This window comes from Fundulus heteroclitus, chromosome 21, assembly GCF_011125445.2.
Source record: "Fundulus heteroclitus isolate FHET01 chromosome 21, MU-UCD_Fhet_4.1, whole genome shotgun sequence".
NCBI classification, from domain to species: domain Eukaryota; kingdom Metazoa; phylum Chordata; class Actinopteri; order Cyprinodontiformes; family Fundulidae; genus Fundulus; species Fundulus heteroclitus.
This window is the reverse complement of record NC_046381.1, coordinates 42,066,004-42,085,658: the sequence shown is the minus strand read 5'-3', so window position 1 is coordinate 42,085,658 and position 19,655 is coordinate 42,066,004. Positions and strand designations below refer to the sequence as shown.

Here is a 19,655-nt window from a genome sequence, read left to right as displayed (position 1 = left end):
AATGCATCAAATGTAAGATTTGGAAAATTAACAAGAATTTCTTTCAAGCCCTGTTTAGATATTATATTTTAGGTTATTCTGTCAGACCAGGAATTGAGCTCCAGAGCATTTTTACAGACAGTAAATAGTAATGATGCTGAACAACACCGTGGAGCTTTGGAGTCCCTAAATCAGCCCAGATTTCCAGGCTGAGGATTAGAGCTGCCTTTAGATAATCAATCGCATTCATGGTGCAGAGAACATCAGTCAGTCGGTGGGTTTATATGAATATAGTTTACTGCCATACAATTAGCCCCTTAAGCCCAGAGGGTTTTAGGAGCATTTTTTGCCTGAAAATATATATTGGATATAAATCAAGTACAGCTCCAAACTTATAAAGTGTAAATTTTAGTAGTTGTGTAACACAAAGGCATTAAAGAAATTTTTTTAGGTGGAACCTCTACTGTAAATGTCACCATGTCTTGATTTATAGGTGATTAAACAAAAAAAAGAAATAAAAATTTTTGAGCCTAGCCTAAATTCTTAGATGATAAAATAAATACGACAAAACTACATGAAAACACTTTTAAAAATATAAGTGAAGCCTCAAAGACCTCACTGACCCATTTATTTTCCGCTCATCACCACCACCCTCTGCACAAATATTATAGATGATATTTCATTAAAGTGCAAACTTCAAAATGTTTTTATTTTTGTTTCATTTCAAATTCTATTAAGACCTGAAAACTGTGTTACTTTGTCTTAAACAAACACGAGTTTGTTCAGAACTGCTAATTTCCAGCTGAGTGTGAACCTTGGAAACTGGGTCTGCTGCTGTAATCGCTGACTTTGGTACGGACGGAGATGGTTTCTTGTCCTGTTTAAGATTTTAAATATAAAACAAAGCTTTTCTGTTTTAAATATCCACAGCTCGAATAAATAGCTGAAAAATAAATCATTCTGCAATTATAACATTATTTTACTCTAGTATTTTCTCTGTAAATCTTGCAAAACATCCTGAATGATTATACTTGCTGGTGTTTGTTCAGTCTTTGGAATAAAAGCAGAATAAAACCACAACAGTCTTCATGGTTACATCAGACTAATGTTTAGTAAATGTGTAACTCACCTGCTTTAGAAACAGACAGAAGAAAAGTCATAAACAGCAAACTTTTAAAGTTTACCTTCCCGATCACTCTGTTGTCAATGACCAGCTGATCAGAAAACACTTAGAAGTGATGAATAGGCGTGTAGCTGTGACAAAAACTAACCTCATCAAAGAGGTGTGTGCAGAATGTTGCAGGACCACATTCCTTTGGCACACTTTGTAGTTCATCTTCCAAAGGTATTCAGGCTGACTCGCATCATCCATGAGTGTTTCCATCAAGTAATGGCGTCAGATTTAAACGCTGTCTGAATTTGGCACAGCAGTCCAAAGCTCCTTTCCTCTCCATGAGTTCTGACTGTTGACCCCATGAAAGGTCAGGGAACAGGAGCTATAGGAGCTGGTTTTTAGGTTTTCGGATGGAGCTTAAAGCTTGACAACTAACCGAAGCTCATACTCTAAGTGCCACCTGGACATGTACAGAAAATGCGTTTTCACACCTTTTGGGCTACTTTGTGAAACGTTTTAAAGTTATTAAAGATAGAACAAAAGTATAAAACGTGCTACTTTTATGCATTTAGAAAATAATTGTATTTATTCTTGCACACCTTTTCATTTTAGGGAGCAGATCTTAAAAATGTGCCTTGATTTAATTTAATTAATGTCTTCAGGGCTTCTGTTCCACTTTCTTTTTATACACCAATGAAACATCCTGGTGTGTGTTCGTATGTGATTAGCTGCATGGAGCTCATCAAAACTAAGTCCCAGCTCTGCCTGAATGGCTGAAGAATTGCCTCTACCTTTATTGCTTCAGATTGTTCATGAGCGATGCATCAATGTCAACAAAAAAGTGACACAGGTTTAAAAGTTTTTAAAGCTAATTTGCCTGAATCTGTGAGATGTTTCCCCATTTTATATAGACACAGACGAAATTAAAAAGAGAACAATGAAAATTGGTTGAGAGGGTGTGTGTGTTTTTCTGTTTTCACAAAGATTCTCAGAGTATATCAAAGAGCTCCTTTCTTAGCCTAAAGATTCCTACCTAGGAGTCTTAGCCTCAGAGTGATTCAGATGCTGCTGAGAACAACTCTGAGAAAGGAAATGACAGAAAGTTTTATGTTAGTGAGGAGGTGTGGTTGACCCTTTTGCTTGGTGTGACGGTGTCTTCTATGAGTTGTGTAGATGACAGTAAAAGAACAGAAAACACACAAATGCACTCGTAGTGATTAAAGGAGAGAAATGAGTGTCTCATGATGATAAAAACTAGCACAATCTATTGACTGTGACACATCAAATTGTTTTTAATCACTTTAATGAGATCCTCAGTTTCTTTGCTTATTGTTATTTTTACTTGCCAGTCAATTTATCACCTTTATCTATTTAATATTAATGTGCACTCACTTGTCAGAATTTTGCTAGAATTACCTGCCTTTATAAAGCGGTCTTATTTGGCAAAATGACCGACATGAAATGGAGAAGATACATAAAAAATGACCAGCTGTGGTTCTGTTCTGTCATCTCTGGGAGGAGAAGAAGTGTTAAAGTTGAATTGATCCCTGGATCGCAGCACAAACAGGCAGACTTTAAATCGTATCGCTGCAGATCATTACGCCTTTTTCTCTGCACATCTTGGTACTTTGACGCACCAGTCTGGGAAGTGAAGCGCTGCGTAGAGCCATCAAAGCACGGAAATGGCATCACACAAGCAAACTTCTCGATCACTATTTAGGCTGCTGGCATTAGGATAAGACCTTTAATGTCCCTCAATGGGGAAATTCGGGTGTGACAGTGGCAAAACCCGATGAGAAACGATGAGTGATGAGAAACGAAAAAAAAAAAAAAAAAAGAATTCAAGGAAAGAAATGTAGACTGTCTACTCTAAGGATGGCTCTAAAGAAAACACCAAGAGTAGTATATCAGTGTAAATAAATAAATTGATAAAAGGAAAAACAAAGTTATTTGATTGTGCAAAAATAACACCAGCCTATAGAGCCTATAGATAATAGAGTATACAATATTTCCATATGTACAATCTTCATAATGTACAAAGCTTAATATGAAATGCACCATGTATCATAGTCCAGCAGAATCCCAGCTAATGGGTGTGCTAATTACCTTAGCATCTGGTACAATGTACACAATTATTGGATGAGTCACCGCCTGTGCAACAATCTGCATGATGTAGACACTTAGCATCTGAGAACACTGTCAGCAGTTTTTTTTTTTTCCCAGTGTCCTGTCTAGCAATGTGGCAATAAGAATTGATATCTTAATGCCAGATAGAGCTCGACAGATTTTACTTTCACAAGTGGAGCAAACAGCTTTCGCCATAATGCTCCGCTTGATTTGTGCATGTAAATAGCTTTATTGTGATTCCTGCAGGGAGAATTCAAATTATATGGACACTACAATGGGAAAGTAGGAGAGTAAAGGAAGAACAAGAAGAGAAAAAAAAGAAAGAGAAGAGGTGAAAGAAAGAAGAGATAAAAGGAAGAGAATGATAAAACGTCCTCTGTCTGCTCCATCACCTGGAAAGAGACACAAAAAGAACAGCACAACCAACAGACATAAAGCAACAGATACAATCGAGTAACACCTTGATACCATTACGAAATCATATGTATTATTATTAACACTGTCAGCAGTTAATGGTAGGATCAGTACATGTGCAGCAATTTGTATGGGAGCAGCTAAGATTATAAAGTAGTAGCTGGGAAGAAAGACCTGTGGAAGCGCTTCTTAGAGCAGCAGTCTGTCACAAAAGGAGCTCTGCTACAGCTCCACGTATGGAGTGAGAGACATGGTCAATCAGTAATGTGATTTTCCTTACAGTCCTTCTGTCTCCCACCACCTGCACTGGGACCAGGGGGCATCCCAGGACAGAGGTGGCTCTCATGATGAGTTTATCTTGCTGCCTACTCTCAGCTACAGACAAGCTGCTGCTCCAACAGATCATAGAAGATGGCTGATGCCACACAGAGTTAAAGAAGTTATTCAGAAGCACCATGCAATACCAAAAATACTTTTTCTCCTCTTTTATGTATTTTGTAAATTTTTCCACTTTTTAATTCATGATTGTCCAACATTTTTCTTATTTATCCTCAACAAAATGAAATTAGGTTGAGCCGCCTTTAACCTGTCGCGCCGCTAAATCTAATTGATTTCCTTCTAATTGGGTGATAAAGTTTATCTTATCTAAATATTATAATTGTGGGACTGTTAAAGAAGTTAATATGTTAATTTCCTCCACTGTTCAGGTGGTTGATCAGCCAATCAGCTCTCTATGTTTCCACCATCTTTCCTGCTTCAGACACTTTTAGGCTCGCTAAAAGTCCTCCTCACTACTTCTAACATTTTGTCACTTCAGGAGCTCTCTGAAGGCCGGAGAGTCTTTGTGAATAACTTTTGTCTTACTGAGGTAAAATTCTAAGAAAAATCATAGAATTCGGGAAACTCCTCGATTTTCCCTAAAATGACATCACTAAAAGTTACTTTTAGTCTGAGGAATCTTTGCGAATACGGGCACAGATTTAGTCAGTGATCAAGACGCTTAGCCCCAGATTGCTCCACAGACACTTTAATAGCTGCACACTGCTCCCTAAGGGTACAAGTTAAATGCAAAAACACATTTTGTTGGAATCTACAATTGCAATGACAAAAAAAGTTTTCTTTCTACCTTCTGTACTCTACAGCAGTGGTTCCCAACCCTGGTCCTTAAGTACCTCCTGCCTGCATCTGAGAATTTTTTCTACATTTTAATTGACATAGCAGAAATCTACAGGAGAACAATGGAAATGCGTTCAACCATCCAGCTGGTCCTCTTTGTCCCTTCTGACCTCTACAGTCTTTCTTTGTGTGGTCTCTGTGTGGTCTCCCCAGTGTGTTCTGCATGTAGGTCGGATCAATCGGTAAAACCACGACAGTTTCTGTACTTAAAAGGGTTATTGCACTTTTTACATGTCTTCTTCATTCCTTCATCCAGAAGTAATGCTGGAAATAAAATATAAAGTATACATTTTGTCTAAATAAAAAAACTAATACAGAATATAAGTAAAAAACATTTTTGACATCTTTTGTTTACCAATTAAATACCATATTAACACTATACAATACTTTTTTTATTGTAACTAGCTCTATCCACAAAAATCAAACAATAAAAGTCAATAAAAACCTGTATAAAATAAAAACCAAATTGAAGAAACAGTAAAAATAATTACTGCTTTTATGTTTAGCTGCAACAAATGTCCAGGAAATAAGTTAAAAGAAGCATTTAGAGCAAGAAGAGTTTCCATGTGAAATTCAAACACTATAGAGAAAAACATTTCAACATTTAGCATTATTTCCTTCATTATATTTTTTTCATCTAAAACCCCTCTATTTTAGGATTTCTATGTTTTGTTTAATATTACCGGTCCTTTCTCTTTATTAGTGGGTTTTTGTTGTTATTCACATTTCTGAAGAATTACCCCGGTTGGATGTTTATGACGAACTGAAGCACTTGGTATGTCTCTTGTGTTTTCCAGGAGTCTCTCTGTTCATCTCCTCTCTGGTTGCTTCAGTCATTTTCAGGTTCTTCTTCCTGCTTTTTTCACAGTTCCTCCTTGTGCTTCCTGTTACACCTTCATGTCTTTCTTCTTGCTGTTCTTCTTGATGAGATCTTTCATTAGGTATTTGTTCTTTTTTTGGCTGTTCTTTGCTCTGTAGTCCTTTAGTTGCTTGCACGTCTATATTCCCCTGCAAAAATCCATCATCAGATATGGTTCAGTTTAAAATAAATTATTCAGCCTTATGTAGAAAACAAAGCTTATTTCTAAAGACCTCGTCTCATTTTCTCTTACCATCCTAACCTAATCTAAGTTTTAACTGTTTATATTCATGTGGTTGGGAATTTAAAGGAGGGTGAATTGTGTTTCTGTTTTCCTTGTAGCAGTCCCAGTACTCCATTAAATCGGAGTTGTTTTTTGTTAACACAGAAAAAAGTTTTCCACAGTATTGTTGAAAATATTTAAGTCTATCTGGTTCAGACTTTGTTTCAAAATGTTAAACCTTGATGATAATTCTGTCTCCTTGGTTCTTTACAGACATCAGTTATTTTGCAAGTAAAGAAACTTAAGGTATGGATTGTTTTCTTTAGGACCAGATAAATATTTGCATTCAGACAAAAACCATCAACAGGAACAAAATAGTTGCAGTAAATTCAAAAGATAACATAGAATGAGGTTTTACCTTTGTAGTCTGTTCTTTACTACATAGATAATCACTGCGATGATTCCTGCTGTCACAGCCGCTCCAATCACACCACTGATCACCTTCCCAGCAACAGGTTCATCATGATGTGAAGTTTCTGCACAGGAAGAGGTGGAAACTTTTCTCTCTTCACACGATTTATAATTCTCTATCATTCATAAATAACAAGAGCTTCCAATCATTTTAACTCGACAAACATCCAACAGCAACAAAGTGAAAACAATTATGTTCTGGTTGTGGTTGTTTCTTAATTTGCAGTGTTGAGAGATATATAACTTATCCTTCCACTTAATTTTCTGCAGCTCTGATGCTAAAGCAGTTTTAATTAGCAGAGAAAGTAGTTCTGGATTTTTAAACCTGGTTTTTAGTGGGTAAATTTAGTAAAGATTAAATGAAATCTATTTCACTTTGAGATGGTCTTTGGTAGAAGTTAGAAAATGTTTGTCAATACCCAGTATTCAACCAGACAAGCAGGTAGTAGGTTAAAGACCGCTGGCCTGCGATGTGGGGACCCAATGGCTACCAGTTACAGATGGGACCTGGATACAAGTTCCAGAGTTACCCAGACCTGTTACCAGATCCTGCCATTAAACCTTCTTTAATCATACCTCCTGTTTGTCTGGCTGAATACTGGGTCCTCTGTCTCTGGTATGTGACAATATTAAATATTTCATAAAACACAAAGTAGTTGTTCTCCACCTAGGTCATGTGGTTTTCTAATAGCGGCTGTCTTCTTGCTCCTCTGAGTGCTGACGGTGCAGCTGTAGGTCAGATGAGGATCATCGTCTGAGACCACCAGAGAGCTGCTGATGCTGTAAAGCTTCTCTTCAGTCTGCTGGACGCTGGTTGTGATATTTAGAGCGGTGGTGTTGGATGGAGGGTCGATGGACCAGGTGAGTTCAGGTTTAGGGTAGATCCCCTCTGAGCTGCAGATGATCCTGTTTTTTTCCTGATTGATGATGACTTTAGAGACCGGAGCTGCACACAAAGAAATGTATTCAAAAAACCGCAACACCAATAAAAAGTAAAACGTATCCAATAAGGCTATCCTACCTTCTATTTTTACGTTAACAAATGATTGTTCATATCCTCCTGTGGTGCTGGTGTAGCATTTGTATTTTCCCTCATCCTGAACTTTCACTTTTCTCAGCAGCAGGGAGGCGTTTCCTCTGGAGATCTGATCCTGAAACAGGGATGTCCGGTTCTTAAAGTTCTCCACCTGGTGCTGCAGCTGGTCTTGGTCCTTATAGTACGAGTGAACCAGAGAGTCTCCGTCTGACATGTGGTACCAGTGGATGAGTGGATCAGAACCAGACTGGTACTGACAAGGTAGCATGCAGCTCTCACTGAGAACACAGATCACTTCAGTATCTGCAACAGGAAGAAGATGCATAAAAAAAATTTGGAAAATTATAAAGAAATCCTTTTGACTTCTGTTCAGATATTATGTTTAGGTTAATCTGTTAGACCAGGAACTGAGCTCCAAATCACTTTCACAATCATCAAATCACAACAACCTTGTGGAGCCCAGATTTCCAGGCTGAGGAATAGAGCTGCCTTTAGAAGACCAATCACATCAATGAAGTAGAGAACATTCTTCAGTAAGTTTATATGAATATTTTTGCTCTGTCACCATACAATTAAGAGGGAACACTGTTAATTCACTAGAGCACGTGTGTCAAACTCAAGGCCAGCGTCAAGGAAATTTATCGGGCCCTTAGAAGCCAAAAAACGCACATCATGTGATAAAGTAGAGGCATATATTCTTTTAAAGTGTATATAGTAGCTAAAACTGTGCCTTTTTTTTTAAAATGTGCAGTAACAGCATCCTGCCACTAATTGTCAGTTTTTTCACAAGACATTAAAACAACCCAGAAATGTCAAAAAAGAAAAATGAGAGTTTAAAGTGTAACTCCCCCTAATATGAACCTTTTTTGCAGATAAATTGTATAAACTGGGCCTACTGTACTACTTTTGTTACTGTGAATTTTTTAAATTTTTACGTAAACTGAAAATAAATTATGAAATCAAAAATGTCATCTATCAAGGTGCAACCAGTCCTATTAATGACTTCATGATGCCAAAGTGGCTCGATATATAATTGAGTTTGACATCCCTGCATTAGAGCTTTCATGAGCAGAAAAAAACTTTATTATCCAGATTTAGACTTCATTAATTTCAATTCAGTTACAATTTTATTTTTGTAGCAACAGTTCACAACACATGTCATCTCAAAACACTTTGCAAAACCAATCCAATCAAATCATCGATACAAATTGGTTAAAAAAGTTTTAAATCTAAGGAAACCCAGCAGGTTGCATCAAGTCATTGACTAGCTGCTTTCACTCCTCCTGAAAGAAAGTAGAGCCACAGGCATTGTGTCATTAGATACAAAACTGAAAGAGGAAAAATGTCTTCTACCTCTAAAAGTGCCCAGCTTTAGTCTTTAGAGTACTTGTTATGAAGGGGCTGAGATGTTAAGTTAGATGTAACTGTTCAGCAATTAAATGCATCCAAGATATTTTTTTATTTAATGAAATACCTTTCAGTGTGTCACGTATTGTCCTGTGACAACCAGCCCAATTTGGCAATGATGCTAGGATAATACTGAATTTGAGCTTTGGCATTCATTATAGCTCCTGTACACCGGTAATTAGCTGTGAGAGGAAGCATACAGGCTCCTTTTCCTACCTCTCTCCTTAGCATATGGCTAAAAATACTGCTAGCAGAAAGCTTTGTAGCCTGATAGTGTTAGCTTTGGTTTTAGTTGCTTGCAGAAGAATAGAAAGAAGTGATTAATGACACAAATAGATTGGTATCACCAAGAAGCACTCTAAGAATATTCTTCTTCTTCTTCTTCTTCTTCTTCTTCTTCTTCTTATTATTATTATTATTATTATTATTATTATTGTTCATGCCGAACCCAAAACGTGATAACTGAAGGATAAAACTCAGACCCATGATTTTGTTCTGGCTTTTGGATTCTGAAACCTTAAGATGATCAGTGACCCACCCACCACCTTATCTGACCATCCTCTTGAAAATGCTCTGGACCTTCCTCTGGACAAGTATTATAGATTATTATTTATGAAAGTAAAGCAACAACCCTATTCATGGTTTCTAAGAGGCTGGATTTTAAAGAACAAACTTTTTTATTTTTATTTTTGTTCCATTTCAGATTCTATTAAAACCTAAAATGTATATTCCTTTGTTTTCAACAAGCAGCAACTACTTTCATGAATGTTTAATTACAAACAGCTGGATGTGAACCTGGTGAACTGGTTCTGCTGCCGAATTCTCTTACTTTGACAGAAGGAAATAGTTTCTAGTCAAAAGATTTTTAAAATTAAACAAAACTTTGTCTGATTTTAATATCTACAGCTTGAAAAAATGCTGATGCTGAGTTGAAAAGTAAACCCTTCTTCTAAAGGGTATGATTTTATGATATTTTCTCAGTGTTTCGAAACATCTTTAGTGATTATGTTTCCTGGTGTTTGGTTGGTTGTCAGAAGAAAAACACAAGTCTATTTTTTTTTTTACATCCGACTAAGAAGATTTAGTAAATGTTTAACTCACCTGCTTCAGAAACAGACAGAAGAAAAGTCACAAACAGCAGACTTTTAAAGTAATTCATCCCAGCCATGTTGTTGTCTCTGATCAGCTGTTTGTCTGATAAGCAAATACCTGGAAGTGACTGATGGGAGTGTAGTAGTAACAAAATACTAACGTCATAAATATGCACAAAATGTTACAGGATCACATTCCATGACCTGACCAGACGGGTTTGCTGTAAGGAGTGCTTAACCTAGTAGCTTCATATGCCTTATTTAGACATCCGGTTAGTCAAAGCATCTGTTGCTACTAGATGACAAAGACTAAAAATCTTATTTTGGTAACTGAAAATGTCAATGACTGTTTCAAAATCTAGTAATCTTGTAATTTAATTATATCATTGATATATTTGTGGAGCTGAGAGGAATCTATCTGATGCCTAAACGAAATATGTTTTGAATAATAAGGTAAGAGGCTTGGATGACAGGAGGACATATGGACCATATTTCCTTCCATTATCTGTGTTATCTGCAATTACTGCTGCTATTATCTGAATATTGTCCCCTTTTTTCTCCATAGAGACCCTAAGGTCAATACTCAGAAGATTTGGAACCAACTTCCTTTTCTATGCTGATTGCCAGATATATCTACCCTCGTTACAAGGGGACGACTTCTTGGTGAAGGCCCAATTGTGTTGCTTGGAGGATGTTAAAGCTTGGCTAGCCCTGGAAATCTTGAACAAACAAATGTGGTAGTGTTGGACCAAGCGTGCCCCTGTGACTTCACCACTGTTAATGTGGGACCCCTGACAACATTTCAATCTGAAAAACTCACAGAGAAAGAAATGGCAATTAGAAGGATTTTATTGACACAATATTTTAAGTCTTTGGCGCTCAGACCTCAGCAGGAACATTAATGCTGAATTATACTTTAATATGCATATATAAGTAGATGTATGAGAACAGGGATGTTCCCCCCAGGTCTGAAACTGGTGGTGGAGTGGAGATAGAAGAAGTTTGTTCAGTCCATATGATGATCTGTTTAAGATAGATGTCCAACTTGATAAACACAGGTTTGCATGAACTGTCCATGATGAGCAAGCTTGAAGCGACTGTGGAGAGGAAAAACTCCCCTTTGGGAAGAAACCTCTGGCAGAACCGGGCCCAACATGGTGGTCTTCTGCCGGACCAATAACAGGCGATAGGGAGTGATGAAGACTGAAGGGAGAAAACACTCTGATGGGTTGAGGATGGAGGAACGTCTTGGAAGCTAGATGAACTCAGCTACAATGGTGGAGAAGGGGTTGGGTTGAATCGGACATCTGATTCGAAATCCGACATGCAATCCGTTTGCGCTTGCTGGTTAGCAGGCTGAGACGTGGATTTGAAGTTGCTTTTAAGATGAGCGTGGGATGCTGATTGGCTTCATGGAGGTGCGGTTTGTAGCTGATTGGCTCACATCAGAGGCGGATCGGACTCTGAATGGAGGCAGGCGATGAGTTTCTTCAATTGAACTTGCGCTTCAGCTTCATATTTTAAATCAACTGTCACTTGTTGATTTGTTTGAGCCACAAGGTAGATAGTGATTTTAATTAAAAAGTCAAACTGAGGCAGTTGTAAGATCCTTCTTTATCACTAAAGGCTTGTCGGTGAAGGTAAAATCCTTTCTATCTAGGCAGTTCTTTGAAACAGTTTATTTCATCCTGCCTGGTTTACTGTAACAGACTCTATGCTGGAATGATTCAATCATTGCTCTCTCATCTATAGTTGATTCAAAACGCAGCTGCGTGTTTTTTAACTGGTACTCTAAAAACAGATCACATCACCTGTTAATGTGCCCACACTTTATTTATTAAAATAATAATAATGTAATGGTGGGATGCTTGGACTTATTTTCCTTATCTTGTTGTTGCTCTTTAGGAAACCACACACACACACACACACACACACGCATCTGCCTGGAAATACCACTGCACCTTATGTTAATTTATGTTCAACTGGACCGGAATCTGTAACACAGTTTGGAATACAGACCAGTCAAAAGGATCCCACCTCATGTCTTCATTCTCCACCTGCCGCACCTCCATATAGTCCTGACTGAAATCCTGGCCTGAGTAGTGTTTTGGCCGACACTCCAGGTTGAGAGCAGTGATACCCGAAAAGTGCCTTACAGTCCTTTATCTCCGAGCAAAATCACCTACAATTGAATAACTGCTAACATTATTGTCCAGTGTCATGATTTGGGTTTTGTTATAGTAGTAGTAGTAGTAACTTTATTTTTCCCAATATGGGCATATTTTGTGCAGTAGTAATAAACATTCACACTTCACACATAAAAACACAAGAAACACATAAAATCTAAAAGTAAGGTGAATAAATATATATAAATATGTGCAGCGCAGAGAATGAATAAAGCGAAGGCCTATATGTATGCAACGTGTGACTATCTGCTTTTCCTTGTAGCGTTTAGCAGCTGGACAGCAGAGGGAAGAAAGGAATGTTTGTACCTATTTGTCCAGGCTGGTGGATATTTAAAACGGGAACCAGAGGGTAGAAACTGACATTGGTTGTGTAGGGGATGGGTGTAATTATCCAAGATGGACTCAGCCTTCCTAATTACCTGCTCTTTGTATATTTCAGTCATGTTTTTCTGTTGGACGCCTGTGATTTTACTACATACCTTAATAATCCACAATCCTCCAGCAGGCTCACAATGACAGTGTCGTCCGCAAACTTGACAATGTGACGATTGTCAGTTTCAGAACGACAGTCGTCAGTGTAGAGGATGTAGAGAAGTGGAGATAAAACGCACCCCTGAGGAGAGCCTGTAGATGTGAAAGACAGTCCAGAATAATGGTCATTTACTCTCACTCGCTGGGAACGGCGAGTAAACATAAACATATGGTTTATGTTTTGTTGTTTAATTAGTTCACTCTACTGTTTTAGTATTAGCTCTGGTTTTTATTATTTGCTTATGTTCTGTTTAGTCTTAGGTTTGGTCTTTATGGTGATTTTGGTTCTGGATTAGTCTAGTTTAAGTTCTGTTTTGGTTTAGTGATTCTCTTCATGTAATTAATTCTGTCTTAGGTTTAGGTTCTGTATTAGTTTTGGTTAATGGAATTGTTTGGGTTTTATTGTGGTTTGATTTTGTACTTTGTTTTATATTATCAGTTTCTTCAGGCCTGGTCTGATCACTTCTGTTACCAGCCTTTATTCAGTTCACCTGCCAGAATTCTTTCGTCTTCCTGTCACTTCCCTTCACCAGTCACCATCCAATCAGCTTCGGTTTACTTCCAGCCACTTTTTCCTCCATGATCAGCTCCACCCATTCGGGTAATTAGTTTCACTCCGTTCACCTGCTCACTCCTCTACTTATACCTGCCTCTGTCTCCTGCACTCTGCCAGATCATTGTCTTTCCATGCCTATTGGTGAGTCTAGTCCAGCATTCCCTTAGCTCTGTATTGTGTGCCTGTTGACCTGACCCAATTTGCCTTTTTGACCTCTGTGCCAGCCTGATCCCGATCCTGTTTTTCCTGCCTGATTTTTGCCTGTTTATCCATATACCAGACCCAACTAGTTTTTGGATTTTTTGAGTTTGTGTTGTCCCTGCCTGTTTTTTCCTGCCCGACTTGGAACTGTTATTCTGACCACTGAGCCTGCATATTCCCTGTCTAAACAATTGGAGCTTTAATAAAGCCTTTGTATTGTCACCCCCATGTCTGGCTGAATACTGGGTCCTCAATCTGTCTCTGGTTCGTGACAGTAGGTCAGATAAGGATCATTGTCTGAGACCACCAGAGGGCTGCTGATGCTGTAAAGCTTCTCTTTAGTCTGCTGGACAGTAGTTGGTATTTGTAGAGCGGTGTTGGATGGAGGCTCGGTGGACCAGGTGAAACAGCTTCAGATGTATGTATAGATTTAAGTATATAGATATGTTTATATATATATATATATAGACCACTAAGAATGTAAATGAATGTAAATGAGACATCATATGCCCATTCCTATTTCCTTTTTTTTGTATTTTTTTGGTATTCTTTCTGATCCATTGTATATATGAAGATTCACTGTATATAATTGAATGCACCTTCCCTACTCTGCACCTCCTTGTATGAGCCGATGTGACGAGTGAATTTCTCCATTGTGAGATCAATAAAGACCATCTTATCTTATCTTATCTTATTCAGGGTAGATTCGCCTCTGAGCTGCAGATGATCCTGTTTTTTTCCTGATTGATCCTGACTTTAGAGGCTGGAGCTGCAAACATACAAGTGCAATTAAAAACTGCAACATCAAAGACAGGTAAGAAGTTAATTGCATCCAAAAAGGCAGCCCTACCTTCTGTTTTTACGTTAACAAATGATTCTTCAAATCCTCTCATGGTGCTGATGTAACATTTGTATTCTCCCTCATCCTGAACCTTCACTCCTCTCAGCAGCAGGGAGGCGTTTCCTCTGGAGATCTGATCCTGAAACAGGGATGTCCGGTTCTTAAAGTTCTCCACCTGGTATCCCAGCTGGTCTTGGTCCTTATAGTAGGAGTGAACCACAGAGTCTCCAGCTGACACTCGCATCCAGTGGATGAGAGGTTCAGAGCCAAATGGGAACTGACAGGGTAACATGCAGCTCTCACTGAAAACACAGCTCACCTCAGTATCTGCTACAGGAAAAAAAACACATCAAATGTAAGATTTGGAAAACCAATAGGAAATCATTTTTACTTTGATTTGTGTTCAAAAACTAAGCCCCAAATCACTTTCACAATAATCAAATAGCAATGATGCTTAATAACACTGTGGAGCTTTGAAGTCCTTAAAGGAGCAATAAGTAATAATGACACTTTGTTCACACTGCAGGCAACCCAAATCCGACCTTTTTGCCCATATTCGATTATACATTATCTGCAAATATTCCTACTATTACCTTTTAATATTTTCGTCGTTTTTTTCTTTATCCAAACAACACCCAGCCTGGTATTTGTGTATTTATTTATGACACTTTACTGGAGGGGGGCCTTCAGCTGACAGTTTGCTGTCAGTATTGTCATATTACTTTCTAAGACATTAAACACTTGGCCGTCATGTTTTTAGGCATGTCTATCTCCTGAAAAAACATACTAAAGTAGTGATAGGGTCAAATAATAAACATACTTTCTTTGACATTCAGTAGACAAGACAACTGATTCAATTTTCATCAGAAAATTTGGTTTAATCTATTTAATTCACCTTGTTTCACATATTTGTTGTGTTTTTTACATTGATTGCTGCAAACTGCAAACAGGAATCGTATGGCTTTTTGCAACATTGTCTTTCTTCTTGTTGGTCTTTCATGAAGGCCAAATTTGTGGGCTGCAGGACTATTTGTTTTCTTGTCGACAGAGTAAGCTGGAGATCTCTGCTGCTTCTCCTGTGTTACTATGATTGAATGAACAGAGCTCTATAAGATGTTCCAGCTTTGAATATTGTTTTAAAACCCAATCCTGCTTCAAATTTCTCTACAACTTTCAGCCTAACCTGTTTGCTGAGTTCCTTAGTCAATACAATGGTGTTTAAATCTCCAAAGCCTTGACAGAACAGCTGGAGTAATGCAGAAAACAACATTGCTATAAACTGATTTTTTTTAGGTAAGGGGTTTGAATACCTGAAATCCTGACCTAACCTCAATGAGGGATTTAGTAGAACACATAAAACATAAGTAAAACTACACTGTTGAACAGATTAAAATTTAACTGTAATTCAAGGAGAAAAAAACTAGGTGATCAAATGTGTTATGCAACTTTACCTGTTTATGAAAATTATTATTAATTATAATTGGTTATTATAATTTATATCATTCAAAATCAAAGGATAGATATAACGAAATTTGTTTTAAATGGTTGTGATCAAGGGCTATAAGCCAGTGCTGATTAGCAATAACAACTGGCTTCTTAATTAGCAATTATTAACTTATTTAGCCTGGAAAAGGGGTGTCTAACCAGTTGTTGATTGGGTTAGACTTGTCCAGCAAAAGTTGACAACTTTAATTATAATTGCAATTGGAGTTTTAACCATTAGCCATGCATCACAAGCCAATGGAAATTTCTCAATATATTCAGTTATTAACTCAAAAAGAGGTAATTCGGTAACTCTTAGAGACCATCCAATTACTGATTCAAAATAAACTGTGATTTAGCTAGTTATTTATTAAACTGATAATTCCCTGTTACAGTAATTATTCAGCTTAATGCCAGTACTAAAAAATACTACTTGTTACTAAATAAAACATAAAAAAAGAAAACAAATGAAAATAAAAGTTACTCAAAATGTATTTATTGGGAGGTAGAAATTTGTAATCAATTCACAGTGGATTAGGAACTTTATTGGTTCCAACGCTGACTATCACAGTCAACATGCCAGCACTTTAACGTTACAGCGTTGAAGGAATTCTGGCTAAAATAGCTCTGAGGTAGAAAAGGCTGTTATACCCAAATAGGCCTGAAGCTGCGATGACGAACGCTTCTGGCAGAACTAGCAGCTAGTAGTGATAGTTCATGCAACAGTTAGTTTCTAACCTGTTCTAATTCAGATTTCAAGGTAGTGATCGGCTAACGATAGCTAGTCAGTTAGCAACGAGTGACTTCACAACAGCCTGCAGCTAAGGGCCTCGGGGCTACTCGGTGCCCCGCAAAAGATGGCTGCTCCAACGACATATGACCTCCAGCCCTCACGTGCCGTGCACAAGTTGGCAGTTCTGATGACGTATGGCCCGTATGTCATATGCGCAGGATGGCAGCTCTGAGATTGCAAAAGTAAACATTATTTAAAGCATAAAGCAAAATTATGTGTGTTCAGAAATATTCTTTCTGCAATAAACCTAAGAGATGACTGTAAATTTATTGTGCCCAAAGCTAAAATGGTGTTAAAACAGAAAAGTTTGTCTGTTCTTAGATCTCAGTTGTGGAACGATGTTATCATAGATAAGAAAATTTGGAATTCATTATTTCTATTTAAAAAGACAGCATTAGAATATATCTTAGCCAGTCATATGACTGAAAGAATATTAAGTTTGGATGAAGGTCAAATATTTTATTTGTTTTTAACTTTCTTTTTTTAGTATTTTGTTTTCTTTATTAAATGCATTTTGTGAAGTACAGCAAATTTTAGAGTTGGGCATTTAAGCTTTGGCTTGTACCCTTTTTCGGTTGACTTTTTTCAGTGCTTTTGTGCATTTGTTATGAAAATATGTATTTTGTAACTGAGAAATAAACTCAAACCCAAACAATATTTGTAGATTAAGTCTGTTGAGCACTTTGATAAGCTGTGCTGTAGTTGGCTCTCCCCCTGTGCTCTGGTACAAAGTTTAGCATAGCCTCAATGGGTGATTTTAGTTTCTTTATTTCATTTTTGCATTTATCATCAGACATCATCTGGATCTCCAGATCAACATGGAAACTAAACACACTTACAAAATACATTCACGTGAAACGATCTGGGGCTAAACATTATACTTATGAAATAAAAACCTCATTGCTTTCAACAGAGGGACAGGCATCCTATGTGATACAAAGATCCCGCTGACAGTAATTCATAAAAACCCAACCATACGCTGCCAGCCTTTATGAGGCTCCCCTCTCCTGTCTACGGCACCCTGGAAGGCAAAAAGAGTGGCCGTGTTGTTTATACAATACTACAGTATTGTTATCATCTTCATATTCACAAAAAAATAATACATTTTCATTTTAACAACATGAAATGACAACATGATGAGAAATATAAAATCAGGTTCCACAAAAGACATAAATAAAACAATAAAACTATTAATTACTGATATTTAGACATTTGCTATATTATATTTTTTAATCTGAAAATCCTCTTTTTTATTACTTTCTGTTGCTGATGGACATTTATTCAATATTAACAATTATGGGGTAAGAGAGCTTTCTAAATAGATTTGTACATAAAAGGATAGTTGTGTCCATATCAGTCAGAAGTTGTGGATAACAAACATTTGTAAACTCATAATAATTTAAATCACATTCAAAAGATACAACATACGGTTTAAATAGTTACAACTTCAATAACTAATAAATACAAATTTCAAGTTTAAATTTGTGCTTTACTCTTTATGAACACAAACAGCAGCGGCTGCTTGAGAATACGGATTTTTTCTTTGAGAATACGAATTCACAACAGTGGTCTGACGTCACGGTTTCCAAGGCTGGTTAATGGAGCACAGAGTGCGAAGATAGGAGCCGCGCATGCGCTCTTCAGACTGACCGTCTCTGAATGCACCGCGGCTGCAGATTCATTCCAGACAGCGCAGAGCTCACAGTGGTAAGTTAAACACTCCATTTTCTGCTGCTGTTGTTCAAAAGTACGTTTTCAGATCGTTTGAGGCGAGAACATTATACTTTTAAGCTTCCCTACGTGCCCTGTTTACAGAGTTAGTGCGTAATTTTAAAAAAAAGTCAGACGTTGAGCGTCTGTGCCAACTGGTAGGTTTTTTAAGATTGACAGCCTATTTCCTACTTTTATCTTTAAAAAACAACAACATTGAGGATGGTATTAAACATGTGATCATGTTGAAATTGTGACTATTTATCTGTAAAGAATTAAAATGAAAACATAATTTTTATAACAGTAAAGGGAGTAGGGTTAAGCTACTTTGTTGCACCTACTAACCTTCACAGCATTGCTCATTAAGGAAAAGTTATTTCTGTCTGCACCTTTACAATGATTAATCTATAAATTGTGTGCAGTTAGTTCAGTTAATTCTTTCAGTGAAATGGTAGAAATACCAGAGAAGGGAAGCCATTTGTTACATTTACTACTATATTAATCTGCATGTTAACCACATATAGTTTTATGGTGTAAAAAGGTGAGAATTGAAAAAACAATTATGGTAACATTTGGCATTTTTTTTATTTACAGTAAGAAACAGAAACAAAAAATGTGAGGATAAACACTTCTGTGCCAATCCTCCAAATATTTTTTAATGAAGGGGACCTGAAACCAGCCTTCAGGCTAAACAGGGCCACCATCGTCCTCCTCCTTCAGCTGCTGCCCATCAGAAGGTCCATGGATGGCCACAGGAGATAGAGGTGCTGGTGACCCTCTGCTGGCTGGCCTGTGGAGCATCCTATAGGGAAACAGCTTGCCAGTAAGATCTCTTACCTTCTTGTCCTTAAATAGAGCCAACAATGACACACAATTGATACATACATTATATTAATTGGATAGAAGATTAAGACATATCGGCATATTACCTAAATTACAAGTTAATTTTATATTTGGTACAGGTCAAGTGGAGGCACGCTACAACAGGCACCACGCCAAGGCTGATAAACATCGTTGAGCACGCCTTTGGTGATCTGAAGACACGGTGGCGTTTCATCTTCTTAAGGGTGCTGGAGGTCCGCCTGACGTTTGCCCCAAAAGTAATCGCCGCCTGCTGCATCCTTCGCAATATTAGTATAGAGGCAGGTGACCAGCTGGACGTGGAGGACGAGGAGGTCGACCCAGAGGAGGACGGCCATCCAGCGGCTGAAGACAGGGAGCTGCTCCAGCTGACTGCATGTTTAAGTGAACATGACTACACCTGACCTAATGTAGATCAGTTTTAGTCATGTACACATGCTGCTTCATTTAATTTTTTTCACTACCTGGAAAAATACATAAAATAATCAGTAAATTAATTTCCATTCCAACCATTTTTAATTGTATGTTTGTAGGTGTTGTCTATTTGTATAAGATGTGAATAGAAGTTATTTCTTTGTTTTAAACCACGTTAGTAAC

General features: G+C 37.6%; 1 protein-coding gene across 1 annotated transcript in view; it reads right to left on the bottom strand.

The window, feature by feature from the left end:
* Positions 1–19,655, bottom strand: part of LOC118556804 (CD276 antigen-like) — a 39,480-nt gene that overhangs the window by 12,291 nt on the left and 7,534 nt on the right. Inside the window, exons 4-6 of the mRNA XM_036125143.1 lie at positions 14,222–14,542; positions 7,031–7,309; positions 6,311–6,428 (exon numbers count right to left, since the gene is read on the bottom strand). Coding sequence (XP_035981036.1) covers positions 6,311–6,428; positions 7,031–7,309; positions 14,222–14,542 — 718 coding nt within the window. The remainder of the gene's footprint in view (positions 1–6,310; positions 6,429–7,030; positions 7,310–14,221; positions 14,543–19,655) is intronic.